The 20,572-nt window shown below is 41.1% G+C and overlaps 1 protein-coding gene across 5 annotated transcripts in view; it reads left to right on the top strand.

Annotated features, from left to right (window-relative positions):
- PLEKHM3 (pleckstrin homology domain containing M3) overlaps positions 1 to 20,572 on the top strand; it is a 201,774-nt gene that overhangs the window by 109,858 nt on the left and 71,344 nt on the right. For all 5 annotated transcript variants that reach the window (XM_075608512.1, XM_075608510.1, XM_075608513.1 and 2 more), the window contains one exon: positions 5,516 to 5,709. In XM_075608512.1, coding sequence (XP_075464627.1) covers positions 5,516 to 5,709 — 194 coding nt within the window. The remainder of the gene's footprint in view (positions 1 to 5,515; positions 5,710 to 20,572) is intronic.

Consider the following 20,572-nt stretch of genomic DNA (forward strand, 5'->3'; position numbering starts at 1 on the left):
ATATAAACCCCACCCCCAATTACATAGAAAAATAAACCCCACCCACCAGATACATATACAGAAAAAAACTCCCCCCAAATACATATAAAAAACCCCACCCCCCAAATACATAGTTTAAAAAAACACCCACAAATGCATAACCCCTCCCCCCCCCCTTTCCACCCCCAAATACATAGAGAAAAACAAACACCTCTCGAATACATACAAAATACATGATCTCGGGCCGGGCCCGGTGGCAGCTGGGGGCCCGGCCGGTGGATTCGGGTCTCCCTCCATCTGTCCCACGCTGAGCTTCTGAGGCTGGCATGCGCCGGGCCTCCCTCATGCCATTGCACGTCGGAAACTGAGCTCAGCTTTCTTCCGGCGTGCGCCAGCATCAGAGAGACCCGGCGCATGCCAACATCAGAGAGGACTAGTTTTGGCCACTCCTGATTTAACACATTCAAAATTGGGCTGCATTTTTACACACCTATTCAATATAGTGAGAAGTAGAGATGTGCAAACATTGCACTTATTAGCGAACTTTGCAAATCTTTTTTGGTTTGGTGAAAAATAATAGTCCAGAAAAGGATTTCTGGGGCTCCAAAAATTGCTTAAACACCGTATATCTAATAAATCTTCTTAAGCCAATAAATGGATGAAGTATTCCTTTGGTATTTACTCCTCAAAGTGGGAAAAAGGGGGCTGGTGAAATTTGAGATAGCACCTACTTAGAATGTTTGAACAAACAGATAATACCAAATATTTGATATAGAGGTGCACCAGTTTTCTCCTAAACCTTTTCACATGCAGCTTTCCCCCTCCACTTGAATGAATGCATATATGTGCCAAAAGGAGCAGTCTTTTACTCACTTCTTCCGTGTGAACTGTGTTATGAGGATTGAGTTGCTGTTTTAGACAGGAATACTCCGGTGTGCAGCTCCGCTGGGCAGATGCAGGAAAATCAGAGAAAAATACCCACCCTCCACCATCCAATCAAAATTGAAAAAGAGGGTGACCAAAATGTTCAAAAAATACTTGGTTTATTGAGACATGTAGTACAGAGGAAAATGACCTACATGTTTTGCGTGAACTAGCGCTCAGCACAAAACATGTAGGTGGTTTTCCTCTGTACTGCATGTCTCAATAAACCAAGTATTTTTTTAATATTTTGGTCACCTCTCAATTTCGATTAGATGTTTATTTTTCTCTGATTTTCCTGGTTTGGTGAAAAAGTTCACGTATCGCTAAAAAGTCAGTGGACGTTTCATGTTAGACTAATTCTGATCACTTTCGCTTACAAGTTCGCGGGCTGCTAATTTGACACTTAAGGGCAAAATAACGCAGTTTAATCAATCTGGACCATTTCACTGGAACTTTTGTCGACAAATGTTTGATCTACATTTTTGTGGGTTTTTTCGAACTTTTGTTAGGATTCAATTGAAGCAGCGATGCAAAACTTGGCAGGTTCTCTGGTGAAGAGAACGGTAACACTGTTCATAATGCAATTAACTTTGCATTAACATACTTCTAACTGTATTAAAGGTGCAATTCATGCAATATCCTACGTGTGCTTTTTGTAAATGAATCATTTCTGTAGTATTAGATAATACTTAATGCATTTAATTAATTTTTTTATTCAACTCCTAATGCCATTTTTCAGGAGTTTTAATATACTGAGCATCCTTTGATTTATGAAGCAGGTTTTAGCACACTTGCCCAGCAGTGCAGGTTCTTTGCAACACTTTCCTCTTTGTGAAAAGTTGTTGCCAATATTCCCAGCAGTTTGAGCTGCAAACTGTAACAATAGATAATGTTACCTTTGTAATTTAAGAATACATTGTAGCTGCTGAGTTACACTGACTGACTGATAGAAACTGAAAGGCAGCCATTTAGTGAACACTGCATGATCTTTCTGATCTGTCACGAGAGAACTAATCGATCGGCAGCTTAGGTAATTAGTTTTCAATTAAGGTAATCAAAGGCTGCATATATTAAAACAACAACAATATATATATATATATATATATATATAAAATATATATATATATATATATAATTTTTTTTTTTTTTTTTTTTTTAAGAACCGCTTGGATTGCCTTTTTAAGCAAAAGCCTTGGGGGAGAAAATGTGATAGTCACAATTGTGAGTTAATTGCCATTTATTTGAATCTCCCCCATAAACACCTAGTCCAAGTGCTGTAGAAGAGATCAGACTAAAACAGGGGTGCGCAAACTATTCAGTCTGCGCCCCCCTCCCTTTACCTGGTGTCCGGCGTCATGTGACGCCGCGTTACCGTGGCGACACTTCGTTGGAAGCCGCCGGAGACCAGGTAAGGGAAGTTACAGAGGCCTCGCGCTCGCTCCCCGGCATTCATTTAATGTAAACACCTTGGGGGGAGAGTACGGGGCCTCTGTAACCGCCCCCCGCCCTCCCCCCAGAAATCTCGCACCCCCCAGTCTGCACATGCCTGGGCTAAAATGTTCTCCATATCAGTGAAGCGGCTTCACAGCATTCGGAATACAGTTGCAAGTAATTCTTACAACAAAGAGCTTGCAATCTAATTTTGGTGCCCGATCCACGGTGAGGTAAAGGGACTTTCCCCAAGGGTTATAAAAAAAATGCTTCACTGAGAAAAATATATTGCAATATACACATAACATTTGAATTTGACCTGGTGAAAACAGCAGAAAGATGACATGCTTGTAACAACTTTGAGACTCTAGTGTTCGACATCTTATGTGTGACCAGCATTAATTCACAATGTATGCATTTATTTTAACAAGACATACAATACAACAAAGCATATCCGGTTTCTTATATAAATATTTAGGATAAGGCTGAAGATTGGATTTAATGCAAAAGAAGTAGATTTTTATTCTATAACAGTGCATGCACCTTAACATTAACTTCCAGTAAAACAGTTTTTATTGATTTTTTTTCTCTCCCCCCAAGACTGAAGTTTGTAATGCACTTTCTAGTCCTAATTATGTTTTTTTTGTGATTATACTGAGCTTGTTTGGTACAATATGTCTTAGGGATGATGACATTTCACATCTGAAAAACCTCTCTGCCATGATTGGCCTTCCAGATCTAGAAATAGCACCATTTAGCTCGGTCTCAGTGTAAACACGGACTTAAGGATCTGGAAGCCTAATGGAATTGCTCCATATATCATTTTCCATCATTCGTGTCTCAAGTGTCGCAGACACAATTTCCCCCCTTGCTTAAGAATGGAATACATTAGCAGGAGCTATTTCATCTTTTCCTACTCCATGTGAATGAATAAATAATAGGAAAAAAAGCTACTTCAATGGTTGGTGTCGGTAATTAATCTACTCTGAACAGTCAGACGGTGGGGTGTATATTGTATCTGTATCTTAAAGTTGTATTTACTCTTGTTAAAAATACCAAGAAGTATATTAAATAGCGGTTTCTTCATTGTAATTGTTGCGCCTTGAAGAGAAATAGGTTTCATTTAAGATATTGTTTTCTTTCTACTGTCATAAATATCCAGGTGAAAACGCCACTGTTTTGTTTCCTTCCTGTATAAATCAGCATGTAACGCAGCATTTTCTTTTATTATTTGCTTTAAGAGACGTTTTCATACCCTTTCCAATGCTGTTTTTATTTTTGAAATCTGCAGCTCCGTTTGGAGATTTATATACATTTGAAATGTTGTGTCCAGGACCTTAAAATGAAGCTCTCCTCAGAGCCCAGTGCTGTCTAACGGTTACCATGGTAACCTCAGAAACTTGAGATTACAAAAATCATGCTTTTTTTTAACCCTATTAGACATGCTTAGGGACAAATTACTAACATGAGTTTAAAGCAGGAATTCTCCCCCCCTCCTCCCCCCCTCCTCCCCCCCGAAGCCTTTGAGTTAAACCATTGAAGCAGAAATTCTCCCCTACTCATTTTTTTATCCCCCTTTTTTGATAGGGCAGGAATAGGGGGCTCCCCTGGCGTTGAACCGTTCTATTTTTGGCTCCAAGGACACACTATTTTCTGAGTTACTTATCGGCGAAGTTCCCAAGTTTAAATCTCCTTCCAGGGGAAACAAAATGGACAGCAAACCGCAGACCGGTTGGCAGCCACATTTGTCATTGGTTGTGGCTTTCTATTGGATGGCCATTTAAATCCCACTGTGAAAAAAAAAAAAGAAGTAACCGTGGTAACTTCATCTATAAGTATCTAATGAATGGGGTGGTTTCTGAAAATAGCACTGTTCCGCTCTAGGGGGTCCCCCACTTCCCATACTGTGAAAAAATATTAGGCTAAAACAATCAGTTATATTTCTGATTTGTTTGAATTCTGGGTGTTAATGGTCTAACAATGCCACAAAAATCCAACCACTCTATCCCATCCAGTGTATTATAAAATACTGTGGCCAGTATTACAAAACAAATGCCAATTCATGAGATAAGGACCATGATTCCAGGGATGATCCTCCATGTCTCCATGTCTCCATTATCCGTAGGCTTGACTATTGTGGCCCACAATGCACTGGGCTTAGAGCTACAAAACAAGAACTGGATCAAATTCGGATGGGCTTTTAAAAGGTGTCCCCTTGAAAGAATGTGTATTGATACACTGTGTTAGGTGTTGCCACCTCCAGTCCTCGAGGGCCACCAACAGGTCAGGTTTCAAGGATATCCCTGCTTCAGCACAGGTGACTCAATCGGTCACCTGTGCTGAAGCAGGGATATCCTTACCACTTGACCTGTTGGTGGCTCTCGAGGACTGGAGTTGACCATTCCTGCATTGTGCCAACGTAATATACCAATATGAAAACAAATTGATGCTGTTGTGGAGACGCATGGTATTTTCATGTTTTTACTTCACAATTAGCATAGGTTGAACATGATGGCCGTATGTCTTTTTTCAACCTCATCTACCATGTAACTATGTAACAATTGAATGAAGGAGTTGGTAATGCTGTGTGTTTTATTTTATTTTTAAACCCCTTAATTCTCCTAAACAAAAAAACTAAAAGGAAAGCAAACAATTGTGTGATGTTAGTATACAGTGCTGTTGATACAAGATTTTGCATTGCAAAACCAATTTGCAATCACGTTTATGAACACTATTCTGATGACATTGTAATAGCAAATGTAAAATGTAGCAGTGAATATGATTTCTCTTCCAGCCAGCTTTATGGCAACTTTAATAAACTCAACTGGTGGTGATGTCTCAGTAGCTTGATCAAATAAATAATGCTTTTGCTAAGGGAAGAAAAAAAGTATTTGCACTCTTGTAATTTACCACCGACCAATCAGCCTGTGATCTGGTATCTCAGTTTAACAATGACTATGAATCTAATGACGGGAAGGATAGGTGAAAAAAAAGCTGCTTCCAATAAAGCAGTCTGTCCCGTGTGGCAGGTGCACTTTGTTAACAATACAATTCCCGACTGTGAGATTATGAAGGACATTTAATCAGTTCGACGTGCACAAAGGATACAAAGGAAGACATCAGGTTTCAAGGAAAGCTGTACAGGGTAAGGCACAAACTGACCTCTTAATTTTTTTTTCAGGTATCCAAGCAAGCAAAAGAGTTTTTGGAGTATGTGTACGAGGAGCCACTGATTGACGTCCAACAGGAGAACCCTTTGCTCTACAGACACGTTGATGCGTTGGCACATGTTGTGCGTCTGAGACAGCAGCTTAAGTCTCTCCGAGCCTATCTATTCAGCTGCCGGGCAGTGGTAGCGGAGGACCTACGTAGGAGGTGGGTGTCTGGTACATGAATTATAAGGAGGCGTGGAGTGTCGTTTTACCAATTTTGGAATTGCCTCAAAGGTTACACCCCAAAATAATGTATGATCACTCTGTTCTTTGTATAAAAAAAAAATAAAGCATATTGAAATTATAAACATTTAAAACAAGAACAGGAGGTTGCCATGATGCTGTTGTACACAGGAAGGTCCAGGTACAGTAGAATTAATTGTAACTTCACATAACATGCCGTTTTCCATAAATCACAGAAAGATACAATAGGAGTTAATCATGAAACTGCGATGGTGCCAATCGTGACACTATTGCACAGAAATTTCCATTGCCGTCTATGAGAGTTTCCGTGCCAAAGTACATTGACTGGCACCATCGCAGTTTAATGAATATCTTCCATTGGGACTAAATTACCCAGCTGCATAGATACTTGGAACACTGGTTACTGCTAAAATAACGGTCAGTAATCATTAAAATCACAGGCAGAGTCATAAACGAGTTCACAGATTCTAAGAGTTGGGCAGCAGAGAGATGTGGAACACTGAACATAGCAGCACACAGAGAAACCATGAGCTCCTTTACTTAGGATGATTTAACTTGATTATTTTATTGGTATTTAAGTCTTTCTTGTTATATTAAACACACACAATTACTACCTCGCACAAAAACATTCAAATTTACAGTTTGGAGGCCATGCCATGGTAGGTATGTCATGCCATAGTAGTTATGTCATGCCATAGTAGGTATGTCATGCCATAGTAGGTATGTCATGCCATAGTAGGTATGTCATGCCATAGTAGGTATGTCATGCCATAGTAGGTATGTCATGCCATAGTAGGTATGTCATGCCATTGTGCTAGTTTTCTGTGGGAGATCACGTTCCGGTTGCTAATGTTGATCTGAACAGAAGAGGAGGACCCAGATTTTCCATTTGCATCTCCACAGTGACATCGCAATCACATAATCGTGACTTGCTAGAGGGGACACGGCACTCTGGTGCCATTACCTCTCCAAGGTTTAAGAATCTAATGATACTGTGCCTGATTTTAAGAAGTTGTAAATCTGTTAAACATTGTAGGAAAGCTCTGTTGACCCAATGACAGAAATGTTTATACAGTATTTATGCTGGACAAATAGGAATGGAGTGGAACAGCACTGCAGCTGTGCAAGTAAAAAGAACTTGTCACTCATGGTGCAAAGATAGAGTAATGTTACTCCGTTACCCTGTAGTATTATCATAGTTCAAGTAAACTCCTTCAGTGCTAGAGAACCACACAGTGCATTGCTAAGCAGGAAGGGATAGAGACTTGTTTTTCACAGTAAATCCTATGTAGTGGCAATGTAGGTACCGTAGGCGCATAGAAAAGAAGGGATCCCATCACACATCTAACACAATGGGACGAGTTCAAATCCCATTATCACTTTATTAATCTTAGTTATACATGTTCTTTAACCCTCGGCGTGCCGGGGGGACCGTGGTACTAGAGTGCCAAGTCCCCTCCGGCACTCACAATAATGTGACCCATCCGTCACTCACGATGAGAGGGGAGGAGTCCTTTCTTTTGTTCCAATTCATTATAGATTACGTTCAGAAGGTCATCTCCCTTAAAAAACGAGCAGGGACTTTATAACGTGGCTACCACGTTATGGGGACCCGGTGGTCCCAGACACCATGAGGTTGGTAGTTACGTCTCAAGTGCACACAAGGGGTTAAACAGCTACATATCCAATAGAGGTTATAGGTGCAATCCCACATAGCAGGCCAAAAACCCGGTCTAAGACATTTGGTGGCGGCCGTTTTTCTGCGACCAAGTCGCCGCTGATGTTTAGCTGCCACTCACCTCGCCGCAGGGACATCTCGCCTCCGGCTGTTTCGCTTCTAAGGTAATCCCTAACCTTAACCCTTACCCTAAAACCCCCTAATCTTAACCCCCTAATACTAATGTTACCCCTTACCCTAAGAACCATATCCCCTTACCCTAAAACCCCTTACCCTAAAACCCCTTATCCTAAACACCTCACCCTAATCCTCTACCCTAAAAAACTAACCCTTACCCTAATACCCCTATGCTTAACCCCCTACCCTAACCAGTAAAACCCCTTAAGTTAACTTACCTTATTGGCAAAACGGCCTGAAGCTGAGTGTCCAGCGGCGAGGGGTCCCTCGGCAGCGAGATGGGCTCAACCAAATGTCTTATTGTGCAAAAAAAAACAATATTTTATAAACAATTTAACATCCTTAAATTAATATAACCATGCAAACCGCAAAGATTTATCTTCCTTTGTTTCCCACCCTGTCCTTACCATACAGCCAATAAGATAAAGGGGAAGAATGGGGCTTTGCCTGTGCAATCTCGTGTTGAACACCCAGGGACATGAAAGAAAAGGTAGTAGCCACAGGAAATCAAACCTCTCCCAACTCTCAGCTCACCATGTTTATAAACTTAAAAATATACATTTTAAAATACTTATACTGTATGTTTCAGATTTTGGTTAAAAACAATAATATATCAATCACCCAGGTGTAACCCCTTAAATTTTCAGTGCAGTCAGCACACTTTGGTCCTAGGAGTTACTGCCTTTTTAAACAAAACATTTAACTTACAAATTGTGTACAAATGAATCAGTTTCCATTTTCTTTGTGTTGATTTTGCAGTACTTTGCAGATCCCTCTAGCAGAGAAAGGGTTAACTGACAGAAGTTGGAGTCAAAGAAACAAGCTTGTGTGTTCATTTCCAACAGCAGAACCAGCGCACCTTGCCATGTCTGTGAAATATTCATATATCACACAGTGACAAACCAAACATCTTGCTATTTACATGCTCGGCTACATACAAATGGACTCCTCCTGTGTGGTCTTAGCTTCTGGGCAACAGCAATGCTTCCATATGACGCACGCCACCCTAACCCCCCCCTCCCCTCCTCCCCCCCCCCCCCCACCATTTGATATTAAAGGGATTTCTTCTGCTGGAAGCCTGCAGGGAAGCATTAATAAAAGAATGGTTTGATAACTCTTACCTGTTTTTGCCTGTGTTCAAATGGAGTAAGCAGCCTAACCCCTTAATGGATCAGTTTAAAGTATTAGTCCCACTTGAAAGTAGCTGAAGGGTAATAGGTTGAGGAAATACAAAAGGGTAATGGATTCATGGAACAGTCTCCCAGCCAAAGTGGCAGCATTTAATACAGTAAACAATTACATTCTGATTGTTATAGACATGTAACCAGGTATTTGTTTTGACTACTAATCTACCCTCCCTAACACTTAAATCCTGGTATCAGTGCAGGCAGTGTTAGGCCTAATCCGGGGTTTCCCCTGCAGTAAGCAGCTCCCTTGAGTGACATGGGGGGGGCGGGCTAAGGCCTGTGTACTTCCCAATCGGGCTCAGACCTTGGACCCTCCCCCGCGGTACTTAAGGGGCTGCACAGCCAAATTTATGTGTTCTCTCCCATGAGAGAGAGTGATTGCTGGGAGTGTGGAATCGGGGCTCTGATCACCTTCCGTCCCCTCCCTTAGGGGAGTGGGGCAGCTACCCCTCATCCCATCAGGGAGTGAGGGAAGAGATCATGATAGACCCTGGAGGCCTCAAGCCTCCTGGGTTGATTCCAGGGACCATCCAGAGGAGGGAAGACAATTGAATCAGTTATATGCTGTATTCTTTGCACTGAAGAATAAAGTGTTCCAGTTTTATATAATATCCTGCCTGAGACTGCAATTAATCAGGGGGAGTATCGGTAGTGAGTTCTCCTGCAGAGATTGTCTCCAGCACTCCTGGAGCCTGCAAGAGATGGAGGCGCCGCACCAGTGAGAAAGAACCAACCATCACCCCAAAAGCATGTCCTGTCTTCCCCACTAACGATGGCGGGAACCTCAGAGCTTCTGTGAGCCAGCAGGTAACCAGCACATGACCCCCTGTAATAGTGAGATCTCCCAGAGAGTGGGGAAAAACCTGTTACAGGCACAAGGTATTCCTAAATCTAACAAGAAGCCTGAGATAAGATGTGGTGTAATGCTTTACGGAAGGTAGGAAAATGGGCTAATTAAGTGACCCAGTTATTCTTTTAGTCATCTATGGGGGTTGTTCATTAAACTGTGATAGCACGAATCAGGAAATTCTGATTCTGATACTTCTGAAGATGTTGCCGGTGTGTCGTTGCGGCTTCCTATTGCCGCGGGAGATTTAAGCCTCAATATTGTTGACCCAGCCATAGATGCTACCGGCACCCCGTAAGTATTTCGGGAAGCAGGAGGAGCCGAGAGTTGCAATTACCGTGGTTCAGCTCCGGAGACCCCTGCTTCCCACCTAGACGGGGAAATAACCCGCCCTAGAAGGATCCTCACCTTTGAAGTGTTGTTGTTTTTTTCAACATTAATATTCCTGCATAGTGGACAACTACCACATAACCACCTAACAACGTGAAACCGGCCGAAAAAAAGAGAAAAGCAGCCAGTTTTTAGAAAAGAAAATTGAAAATGTGTTTGAATTTTGAATATGTTGTCTAGATGACGTTTATTTATTGCACTTTTCTTCTTTAGCTCTCCACTTCAGAATTGATACCTCCTTATTTCTGGGATTTTTAAATATTGCCATCATTGTACATTTTCTAAAAAATTTGAATTCTCCCCTAATTATTACAAGTTTGAAAACTCTTGCTTTACTGAAGTATGAACTCAATACTGAAGTGGTAAGTCTATTTCAGCCAGGAAAATATTTTTTATGGCTGTTTAGAATGATCCTTTTTTCGCTTGACTTCAATATAAAGCAAACCTTTTTTTGCTTCTTTTAAAGTCACTTTATTGCAAATCTTTGTTTTGCTTTTTTTTTTTTAAGTGGGAATTCACCTCTTAAGATCTGCATTCTGCATGATATGCAAATGACCTGCACGAAGGAAATCTGAATCTGAGGTTCAAAGCTACATTTAGTGCTGTCCCTCCTAAGGTGGAAGTAAAAAGACAGAGTAATCATTTCTCCCAGCCTCACACTTTTGTCAGTGGCTGAATGACTCTATGCAGAGCCAGTGAGCACGGCCAATTGAAGGCCTGTGACAGTCTTATAAACAGACTGAAAGCAACTGTTAATATTGCTGTCGGGAGCTAAGAAGGAAACTGATGAATGATATTGGGACTTTGCTGCTTTTAGTTTTGTTAGCACACTGCTCGCCACCCTTATTAGGAAAATGCGATGCTGCTTTGTATTTTCTTGACAGTTCTCATCATTGTCATTTGAAAGATGCGTTATCTTGTAAAAAAACAATTATGCATTAACCCTGATACTTTCTTCAAACATGGTGCTTCATTTCCAATTTCTACAAAATGTATTTAAAACTATGGGGGCTACATTTTTATTGTTATTTTTCCTTGTTTTGGGTGGGAAATGAAAATTAATGAACACACAATCCCAGCAAGCTCTAACCCCAGAACCCACCACATTATATATATATATATATATATATATAAAAAGTAGAATTTACCAGATTGGAGTCCGGAAAAAAGACAGCACACAGTCTTAGTAGTTCCAATGCAGATGTAATCAAAGTAACATGGCACCACCTCCAACGTTTCGGTACACTCAACGTGACCTTCCTCAGGGACGTGCAATAAGTGAATGCTAATCCACCACCTTATATACCCAAACAAATCAAAATTAAATCAAACTCACCCGTGTAGGAGCAACATTGCCCGCGAAACCGCGCTGCTGTGACACGCATGCATCTGCTGGAACGCATCGCCATCTTGGATTTACCAAAACCTCCCTTTCAACTACGGTGGCCTCAATGGTCTAACTATAGGCACGATCGCGCATGCGCGGACTCGTCTTGTCTCTCTGGGTCGTGACACGCAATGTGCTGCTGAAACGCATCGCCATATTGCTTCCCAGCGTAGTGCACAGTTAACCTAGCTACGGATGCAGATGCATGCGTGTCACAGCAGCGCGGTTTCGCGGGCAATGTTGCTCCTACACGGGTGAGTTTGATTTAATTTTGATTTGTTTGGGTATATAAGGTGGTGGTGGATTAGCATTCACTTATTACACGTCCCTGAGGAAGGTCACGTTGAGTGTACCGAAACGTTGGAGGTGGTGCCATGTTACTTTGATTACATCTGCATTGGAACTACTAAGACTGTGTGCTGTCTCGTTTTTTCCGGACTCCAATCTGGTAAATTCTACTTTTTACATGTGCATATGGGGCAAGCATCAGCATCTTACCTATGTTTACAGTGTGCCAACTGAGATGATTTTTTCATGTGTAACTATATGAGTTGGGCACCTGCCAGCAAAAGGATATCAAGTACCCTATGAGGGGTTAAAGTGTGTGGCCCACGGCGTTTTTGGCCCATTCCGTGGATGGTTTATTTATTATAGCCTTATCATAAATGAATGTTGATTTTATCCACGTAAAGAAATAACATGGAGGAGTTTGCAGACACGTTTGGGGTTTTTTCGGCCATCTCTGAGTCAGCTAGCTTTAGCGAGGCAGAGATTTCCAGCATCCGTTACACGGAATCCTTTGAATCTGTTTTGGGACCAGAAAGAGCGAGTGACGTGTACAATGACCTGATTAAATTAAAAAAGAGGGAAGTTGATTATTATCTGCACGGTGTGACGCTGTCGCATTATCACAAGGAGAAACTGCTACCCCGTGGGTTTAGAATAAAAAACCAGCCCACTATAGGGAGAACAGATCCAGAGTTCTGTAGAAGATGGATTGCAATTTTAAATAAATGTGCATTTGACTTGATCATCCTTGTAATTGATCAATCAAGTAAGGAAATCATTAAGATTAAAAAAGAGATAGACACCATCTACACCAAACATGGAACAACTTTAGAGACAGACACTTCTACGAATTGGACGGACAAAATACAGTCCTCCATAGACACATACAGAAACAATCTTATTAAATATAAGAGAGAGAAACTCAAAATTGTTGAATCAGATTACAAAGATCGTAAGGTATACAGATGGTTGCTGGGGCTAAGTGATCTACCCACAGGTGCGCAAGGTCAACAGAGGGGCCAGTCCCGCCGAAGACGGGGGGGATATAGAAAGCCTGGGTACAACACCAGTGATACGGACTTCTCGGACGCCGCGGACACTTTCAGTGACAACATGTCTGCAGAACCTTCTTCTTTTTTAGGACAAGGCCCGGATGGGAGAGCCAAACCGCCTATAGGAGTCGGAGATACCGGAGGAAAATCAGGCGAGGAGGCCGAAAGACGACGATATCCGGAGCGCTACCCAAACAGGGGGAGAGGTCCAAAACAACAGCCCAGGAAACGGTAATTTTTAATCTTTCCAAACACACCCTCTCGTCGGCGGAGCTAAATGTTTTACACAAAGGTCTTGGCTTTGTGCCAACATATAAGCAAGACCCGTTTAAGTGGGAAGTGGACCTCTTTAAATTGAATAGACACCTCAAACTCAAGGACTTCTTTTCAAAATCAGAAGCCAACCAAGCACCTGAATATGCGAGATCCCACTTCAGGCCACGCAGTACGTTTGATCCACAGGTGTCTAATCCCAGTATTGCAACATTTATGAACCTTTTAGGTAAAGCCACAAGAAGCAAGATTAAGACACAGAAGACCAGCTTCTTCAATATGACGAATGACGAAAGATTGGCGGTAAAGTCTTTGAGAAACAACAAGAATATCATCATCCGGGCCGCCGACAAAGGCGGCGGAATCGTCATTTTGGATTACCTCTATTACAGAGAAGAGGTGTTGCGCCAACTGGGAGACACTGAAACGTACAAACAGTTGGGTAAGGATCCCACTGTGGCGTACAAAGGGGAATTTGATGCCATAATCCAAATGGGTATATCCAATGGATGGATCTCGGAAGACACTGGCGGTTTCCTTACGCAACAGCATCCAAAAATACCTGTCATGTACACGATCCCCAAGATTCACAAATCTACAACACACCCACCAGGTCGACCAATCATCTCGGCTCGGACATCACTATGCCATCCGATTTCACAATATGTTGATTTTTATCTACAACCGTTGGTGGCGGGTATGGCCACTTTTGTCAAAGACACTACCAACTTCATGGAGCATATTAACGATCTAGCATTTAATCCAGCTGGGTGCATATTGGCTACCCTCGACGTAGCAAGCCTCTATACGAATATTCCGCACGAAGAGGGGTTGGAGGCTATCAGGAGAAAGTTGACAACGAATACTTTGCAGACTGGACCTCCATCTGAATTTTTACTACTCCTGATAGAAGTCATCCTAAATAAAAATTTCTTTAGGTTTGAAAATGCATACTATCTCCAGCTCAGTGGGACAGCCATGGGCTCAAACATGGCTCCATCATATGCGAACCTTTACATGGACATGTATGAGCAAACCCACATCTTATGCGATGCGCCCAATGCACACTACATCAGAAAGTTTTTACGCTACATTGATGATATTTTTATTGTTTGGAGTGGCTCTTCTGTGGAATTGCAGGACTTTGTGAACCGTCTTAACGATATTCCATCAAAGATACGTTTTACGCTGTGTTACAGTGAACTTGAAATTCCATTCTTGGATACGATGGTATACAAAGCAGGCGACAAATTGGCCACAAGGCTATACCAGAAAGCAACTGACAAAAACACATTGCTTTATGCCACAAGCCACCACCCGGCCCCGTTGAAAAAGGGGCTTCCGTATTCACAACTATTACGGGTGAAGCGAATCACCAGTGATCACAATGAGTTGGAACCTGCGCTTATCAACATGGCTAACAGGTTCCTAGAGCGAGGTTATAGTCCGGTCGACGTTAAAGATGCACTGGATCGTGTGATCAGATGGGAGAATTCAGATCGTACCAACACCGAACTGGGCGAGCAATCAAACAGCTCAAGATTTAATGTTATAAGCACATTTAGCACTGCGTCCCCATGCATACAACGTGGCATTAGAGACAATTGGCATGTCTTAGCCAATGATGATAAAATAGGAAAATTCTTCCGTGAACCCCCCTTGTTTTGTTTTCGCCGTGGTCCGTCAATTGGGGACATGATCACGCAAGCAGATCCAGCTGACAAATATAGCAAGGACAAAACTTGGTTAACCCAAAAACCTGGGGCTTACAGGTGTAAGGGTTGCAAAAATTGCCAATATATGCAGGTGGGGTCTTTCTATTGCCATCCACATAATGGGACCAAAATCAAAATTCACCAACATCTGAATTGTGAATCAAAATGTGTTATATATTTGATTAAATGTCCATGTGGTTTACTCTATATTGGGAAGCTTAAAGAACGCATAGCCATCCATCGTTCAACAATTCGTAAAGCATTATCTACAGACGCCAAGGATTTGGAGTTCAAATGTCTCCCTGTTGCCAAACATTTTAGGGACTTTAAACATTCACTGGCAACGTTCAGGTGCATGCCTATCTCACAGGTCAAAGTGCTCGCACGAGGGGGTGATAGAAACAGACTTTTATTGCAAAGCGAAGCGAGGCACATCTTTGAATTAAAAACTGTGGCCCCTTTTGGCCTAAACGAAGATTTTTCGTTGGGATGTTTCTTATGAATGAAGTCAGGACTATGACACTTTGTGCTGATGAGCAATTGTTTATTGTTCTGTAATTATGTGTCTTTTCGTGTCAATGTTCATTTCGTGATATTTCTGCAGTACGTCTTCATGTGTTATTTCCATATGTGCCCTTGTATTGTCATTTTCACTTTTTCACCCTAGGGTGTTGGTGTGTGCATCAAGTTTGTTCTATGTCCCGCTTCGAGATCGTAGATACTACATGGTGTATATGAGACTTCTAAATATGTGACATGTCGTGTAAATATGTCCTGTCGGTTATAAGCTGGCTTTAGGACAGAGTTTGCTTAAGGAGTACAGTATGAATGTTGGCTCTGGATAGACACACTCTTGTTAATTACATGTTGTCTCATTGGGCATATATACTAAAAGCCCATTGGTCACTCTATTTAGGAAGAGATGGGTGTGATCATACATGGTATCTGGTTTTCGATTTTAGACTATTTTAGTCATTGTAGTTATAGTATTTATTATAGTGGGACATTGATAACAATATATCTTACAGTGATGCACACATCATTTCACATGTTTGTTGTTTAATTTATTGGTTTTTGTAAGGTAGCTGTGTGTGCTATGCGTCCTCATGCTGGAACGGGTCCCTCTGTATATATGATCAAGCAAACAACCAAATACATTCAAATATGCTTTAATGTGACAACATATCATATCCTCCCCAATGGTCCCATCGGCCAGGTGCCTTGCTTTATGTAGTTTGGGCACTTGTAATCACAGATCCTCATACAGGTCCTTGAGGTCTTGTTCATATATGGGTACCGTTATGCATATAGTGGGGTCAGCCCTTGAGGAATAAAGAGCCTGCGCTATATTACATTTTGCGCATTGAGTTGCCTGGGTATGTTCGCGCATGCGCGAACCGCCACTATATAGGCAATATGCACCATTCGGGACACCGTAGCTAGGTTAACTGTGCACTACGCTGGGAAGCAATATGGCGATGCGTTTCAGCAGCACATTGCGTGTCACGACCCAGAGAGACAAGACGAGTCCGCGCATGCGCGATCGTGCCTATAGTTAGACCATTGAGGCCACCGTAGTTGAAAGGGAGGTTTTGGTAAATCCAAGATGGCGATGCGTTCCAGCAGATGCATGCGTGTCACAGCAGCGCGGTTTCGCGGGCAATGTTGCTCCTACACGGGTGAGTTTGATTTCATTTTGATTTGTTTGGGTATATAAGGTGGTGGATTAGCATTCACTTATTGCACGTCCCTGAGGAAGGTCACGTTGAGTGTACCGAAACGTTGGAGGTGGTGCCATGTTACTTTGATTACATCTGCATTGGAACTACTAAGACTGTGTGCTGTCTCGTTTTTTCCGGACTCCAATCTGGTAAATTCTACTTTTTACATGTGCATATGGGGCAAGCATCAGCATCTTACCTATGTTTACAGTGTGCCAACTGAGATGATTTTTTCATATATATATATATATATATATATATATATATATATATATAAACAAAGGTAGTAGCGCCAGAGTATGACTAATATAGAACCTCAATGGTGACTAAAGTGATAAAGCTAAATTGTGTGAATATACTATGTGTAACTAGATCTAAATATATATCAACATAGACAAAAATATATAACACAATAAATTTAACAAAATAAACAATGTGTAAGTGCAACAGTGTAAAAAGAAAAGTAAAGAGTCCAACCAGTCCTTGAAATTAGTCCATGAATAAGATAAATGATTGATGCTGATATGGGGGTCTCCGGCTGCTCTCACATTGGATGGACCACATCCAAGGGTGTCTAGAAACGAGAAAAGAGAGAGAGTGCATGCCCCATAGCATAAAACTGTGTATTTAATATTAAAAGGGAAGGGAGGAGGGGGGAGGAAAGAAACGCTCTCACAAGAGTAAAATTACAATAAAGCAATTTGTGATAATATCACCACCATCCGGTCTCTGTGCTGCAAAGGTCCGCAAATATAGGCTCCCTCAGGGCTGCGTGAAGAAGTCGTAGCTCACCGGAGGCCGGAGGTGTAGTTTGCTGACTCGAAATCAGTCCATGAGGTCCCAGAAATCACCTCTCCACCTTGAAGAATTAGATGCTATAAGGAAGCTATGAGTAACCTAGATAATTAATAAATGAATAAAGAATACTATATAGATTATATGTGAAAGGCTAAAATAAATTAGAGTGACTAATATTGATTATACAAAAACCATCAATAAACATAACAGTGACTCCTAAATTTTCAGGATCAATAATAATCAAGAGATAAGGTGAAAAAATAACTAAATTGCTTAGCAGTGTTACAATATACACATATAAACCCATCAATACAGATGTACATATTAATAAACAACATCAACACATACAATATATAAAGATATAAAACATAATCAACACTGCTGATACAACCAGAGTGTATAAATATTACCAACAAAAGATCATACACTAATAAAATGAATTAAAAGAAATATGTATTATTTAAAGAAATATGTATTATTTAAATAAAAAATAAATGGATAAAATAACAAAAAAGTTCAAAATATTCACCTAACAGCTAAATGATTCCAAAAACCACATATATATATATATACACATGTGTACATGTGTATACAGAATGATAATCATCAAAAATGAGGTAAAAACCAACCCTAAATATATAATAGTGAATGCATAAATATAAACATGTACACACATACACATGTACCCATAAATATTGTGATCAGAGACTAACTACATATGAATCCATATACAGGAATGGCCCCAGATTAAGTGCCATTATTCAATGAATAGTATCAAGGGGGCCCATAGGCAGGGAGAAAGAGAAAGAAAAAGCAACCAAGACAAGGACATAACAGTGCATAAAATTAACTGAATGTAGAATAATAAAAAATAAAATGCTTAATAATAAAAACTGACGAAAAATATATTAAATAAATAAAAACTTGGTAATGATGAAAACATGATCTTTATGAGAGAAATCCAGGAACAGTGGCAAGGGAGGATGGAAAGGAAGGGGGGAATAGTGGGATAGGAGGGAAAGAAGGGTGGAAATGGGAAAAGGGGAGGGAAGAAATGGGGGTAGGAAAGGGAGGGGGGGGGAAGGGGAAAGGAAAAGGGAGGGAAGGGAAGTAGGGGTGGGAATTGAAACTGGCAGAAAGGTTATTTTTTCACCTTATCTCTTGATTATTATTCATCCCGAAAATTTAGGAGTCACTGTTATGTTTATTGATGGTTTTTGTATAATCAATATTAGTCACTCAAATTTATTTTAGCCTTTCACATATAATCTATATAGTATTCTTTATTCATTTATTAAAAATCTAGGTTACTCATAGCTTCCTTATAGCATCTAATTCTTCCCATCATAATTATATATATATATATATATATATATATATATATATATATATATATATATATATATATAAAGTTTATTATCCATATCCTCTACTTGTGCCAGGTATTACATGACCCACCTCACATGGGACTGTCAGTCTCAAAAAGAACACTAAGGGTTAATATATGTTGTTTAATATGGGTTGCTAAGCAACCAACAGGCTATAAGTATCCAGGAACGTTGTTCTCTCTATTATCAGCCCTTTGAGAAAGTCGCCCTCTGGTGACGAAACGCGTCAGGGACTCTGCGCAATTACGTCATTACGACGTTGCGCACGCGCACGAGGCCGCATCAAGCGCGAGATTCATACTGCGGCCATTCAAGGTGGAGAGGTGATTTCTGGGACCTCGTGGACTGATTTCGAGTCGGCAAACTACACCTCCGGCCTCCGGTGAGCTACGACTTCTTCACACAGCCCTGAGGGAGCCTATATTTGCGGACCTTTGCAGCACAGAGACCGGATGGTGGTGATATTATCACAAATTGCTTTATTGTCATTTTACTCTTGTGAGTGCGTTTCTTCCCCCCCCCCCATCCTCCCTTCCCTTTTAATATTAAATACACAGTTTTATGCTATGGGGCGTGCGCGCTCTCTCTTTTCATATATATATATATATATATCTCGGCTAACACGGTACTGATACCTCTACATGTATATATATATATATATATATATATTTATATATATATATATATATATATATATATATATTTGTCTCAAAAGGAGTGCTATTGAGCGTGGCCAAATGTACAGTTTTATGCTATGGGGCGTGCGCGCTCTCTCTTTTCATATATATATATATATATATATATATATTTATATATATATATATATATATTTGTCTCAAAAGGAGTGCTATTGAGCGTGGCCAAATGTATACAACAAAGGACAAAAATAACCAATGCTACATGCAATGTGACAAAATACATAGTTAAATAATAAAATGTTAGTATTCTCACGAGTAAGGGTGATTTAGTTAAACCCTTTGGCCAAATCGTTATAAGCCTGCACTAATTTCACGGCATGGCCTGTATGCAGGTCCTATCACTACCTGTGAAAATTCTTATTTACCTCTGCAGTGGAGGGAGAATTACCACAATGGACCTAACCTGCACAGGATCATGGAAAAAATCTGCTACTTAAAAAGTGGGGAGGGGAGGGGTGAGCTTACCCTGGGAGGAGGGGCGACCAACCTCCAATCAATTGATACCAGTTGAAAATTAAAAATTTTTTCAGAGTAGACGTTTTTCAGAGTAGAAACTCGACATTTTCAGCTCTGGGACCCACCTGTTCCCGAGATAAATACATGTAATGGTAGTGCCAATACGTCTTTCTTGAGGAAACAAAATGGAGGTTTAATGGAGGTTTAAATCTTCTGCGTCACATAGGCCAAGAGGAAGCTGCAACGGATAACGTGGGGGATTTAATACACAGATTTATCAGTGCTACCTTTTGCTGTATGTATCTCGAGAACCAAGGGGTTTGTGAAGCTGAAATAAATGGTTCAGCTCCGGGGACCACCTGGGGGGGGGGAGCAGGGGAGAGAGGAGTGCACAAGGGCTAGAAGTTGGCAAGTCCGGCTGCCGGGCCTCTGTTTGCTGTGTGGGTGTCGGACCAGGCCTCACGGCAAAACATCCACGTTGTGTGGCCCCAGCTTTACCAATGCTGGACCAGACTCGGAGGCTTCCCCAGTCACACAACAAGTACAATTCTTAGAGGGGGTGGGGGGGGAATAAGTGGGAGGCAGTGGGGAATCGAGTGGGGGATTGAGTATGTGGAGAGAAGAGATAGAGAAATAGCAGGGAATGAGGGCGAGGTTCGTGAGGGGGGAGAGTGAAAGAGAGGGGGCTTCAGTTGAAACTAGATTTATTTGGGGAGCCCTTTAAAAAAATTGAAGGGGAGCCCAAAAATTATACTTATGCCGCTGCT

This window comes from Ascaphus truei, chromosome 7 (assembly GCF_040206685.1).
Source record: "Ascaphus truei isolate aAscTru1 chromosome 7, aAscTru1.hap1, whole genome shotgun sequence".
Taxonomy (NCBI): Eukaryota; Metazoa; Chordata; class Amphibia; order Anura; family Ascaphidae; genus Ascaphus; species Ascaphus truei.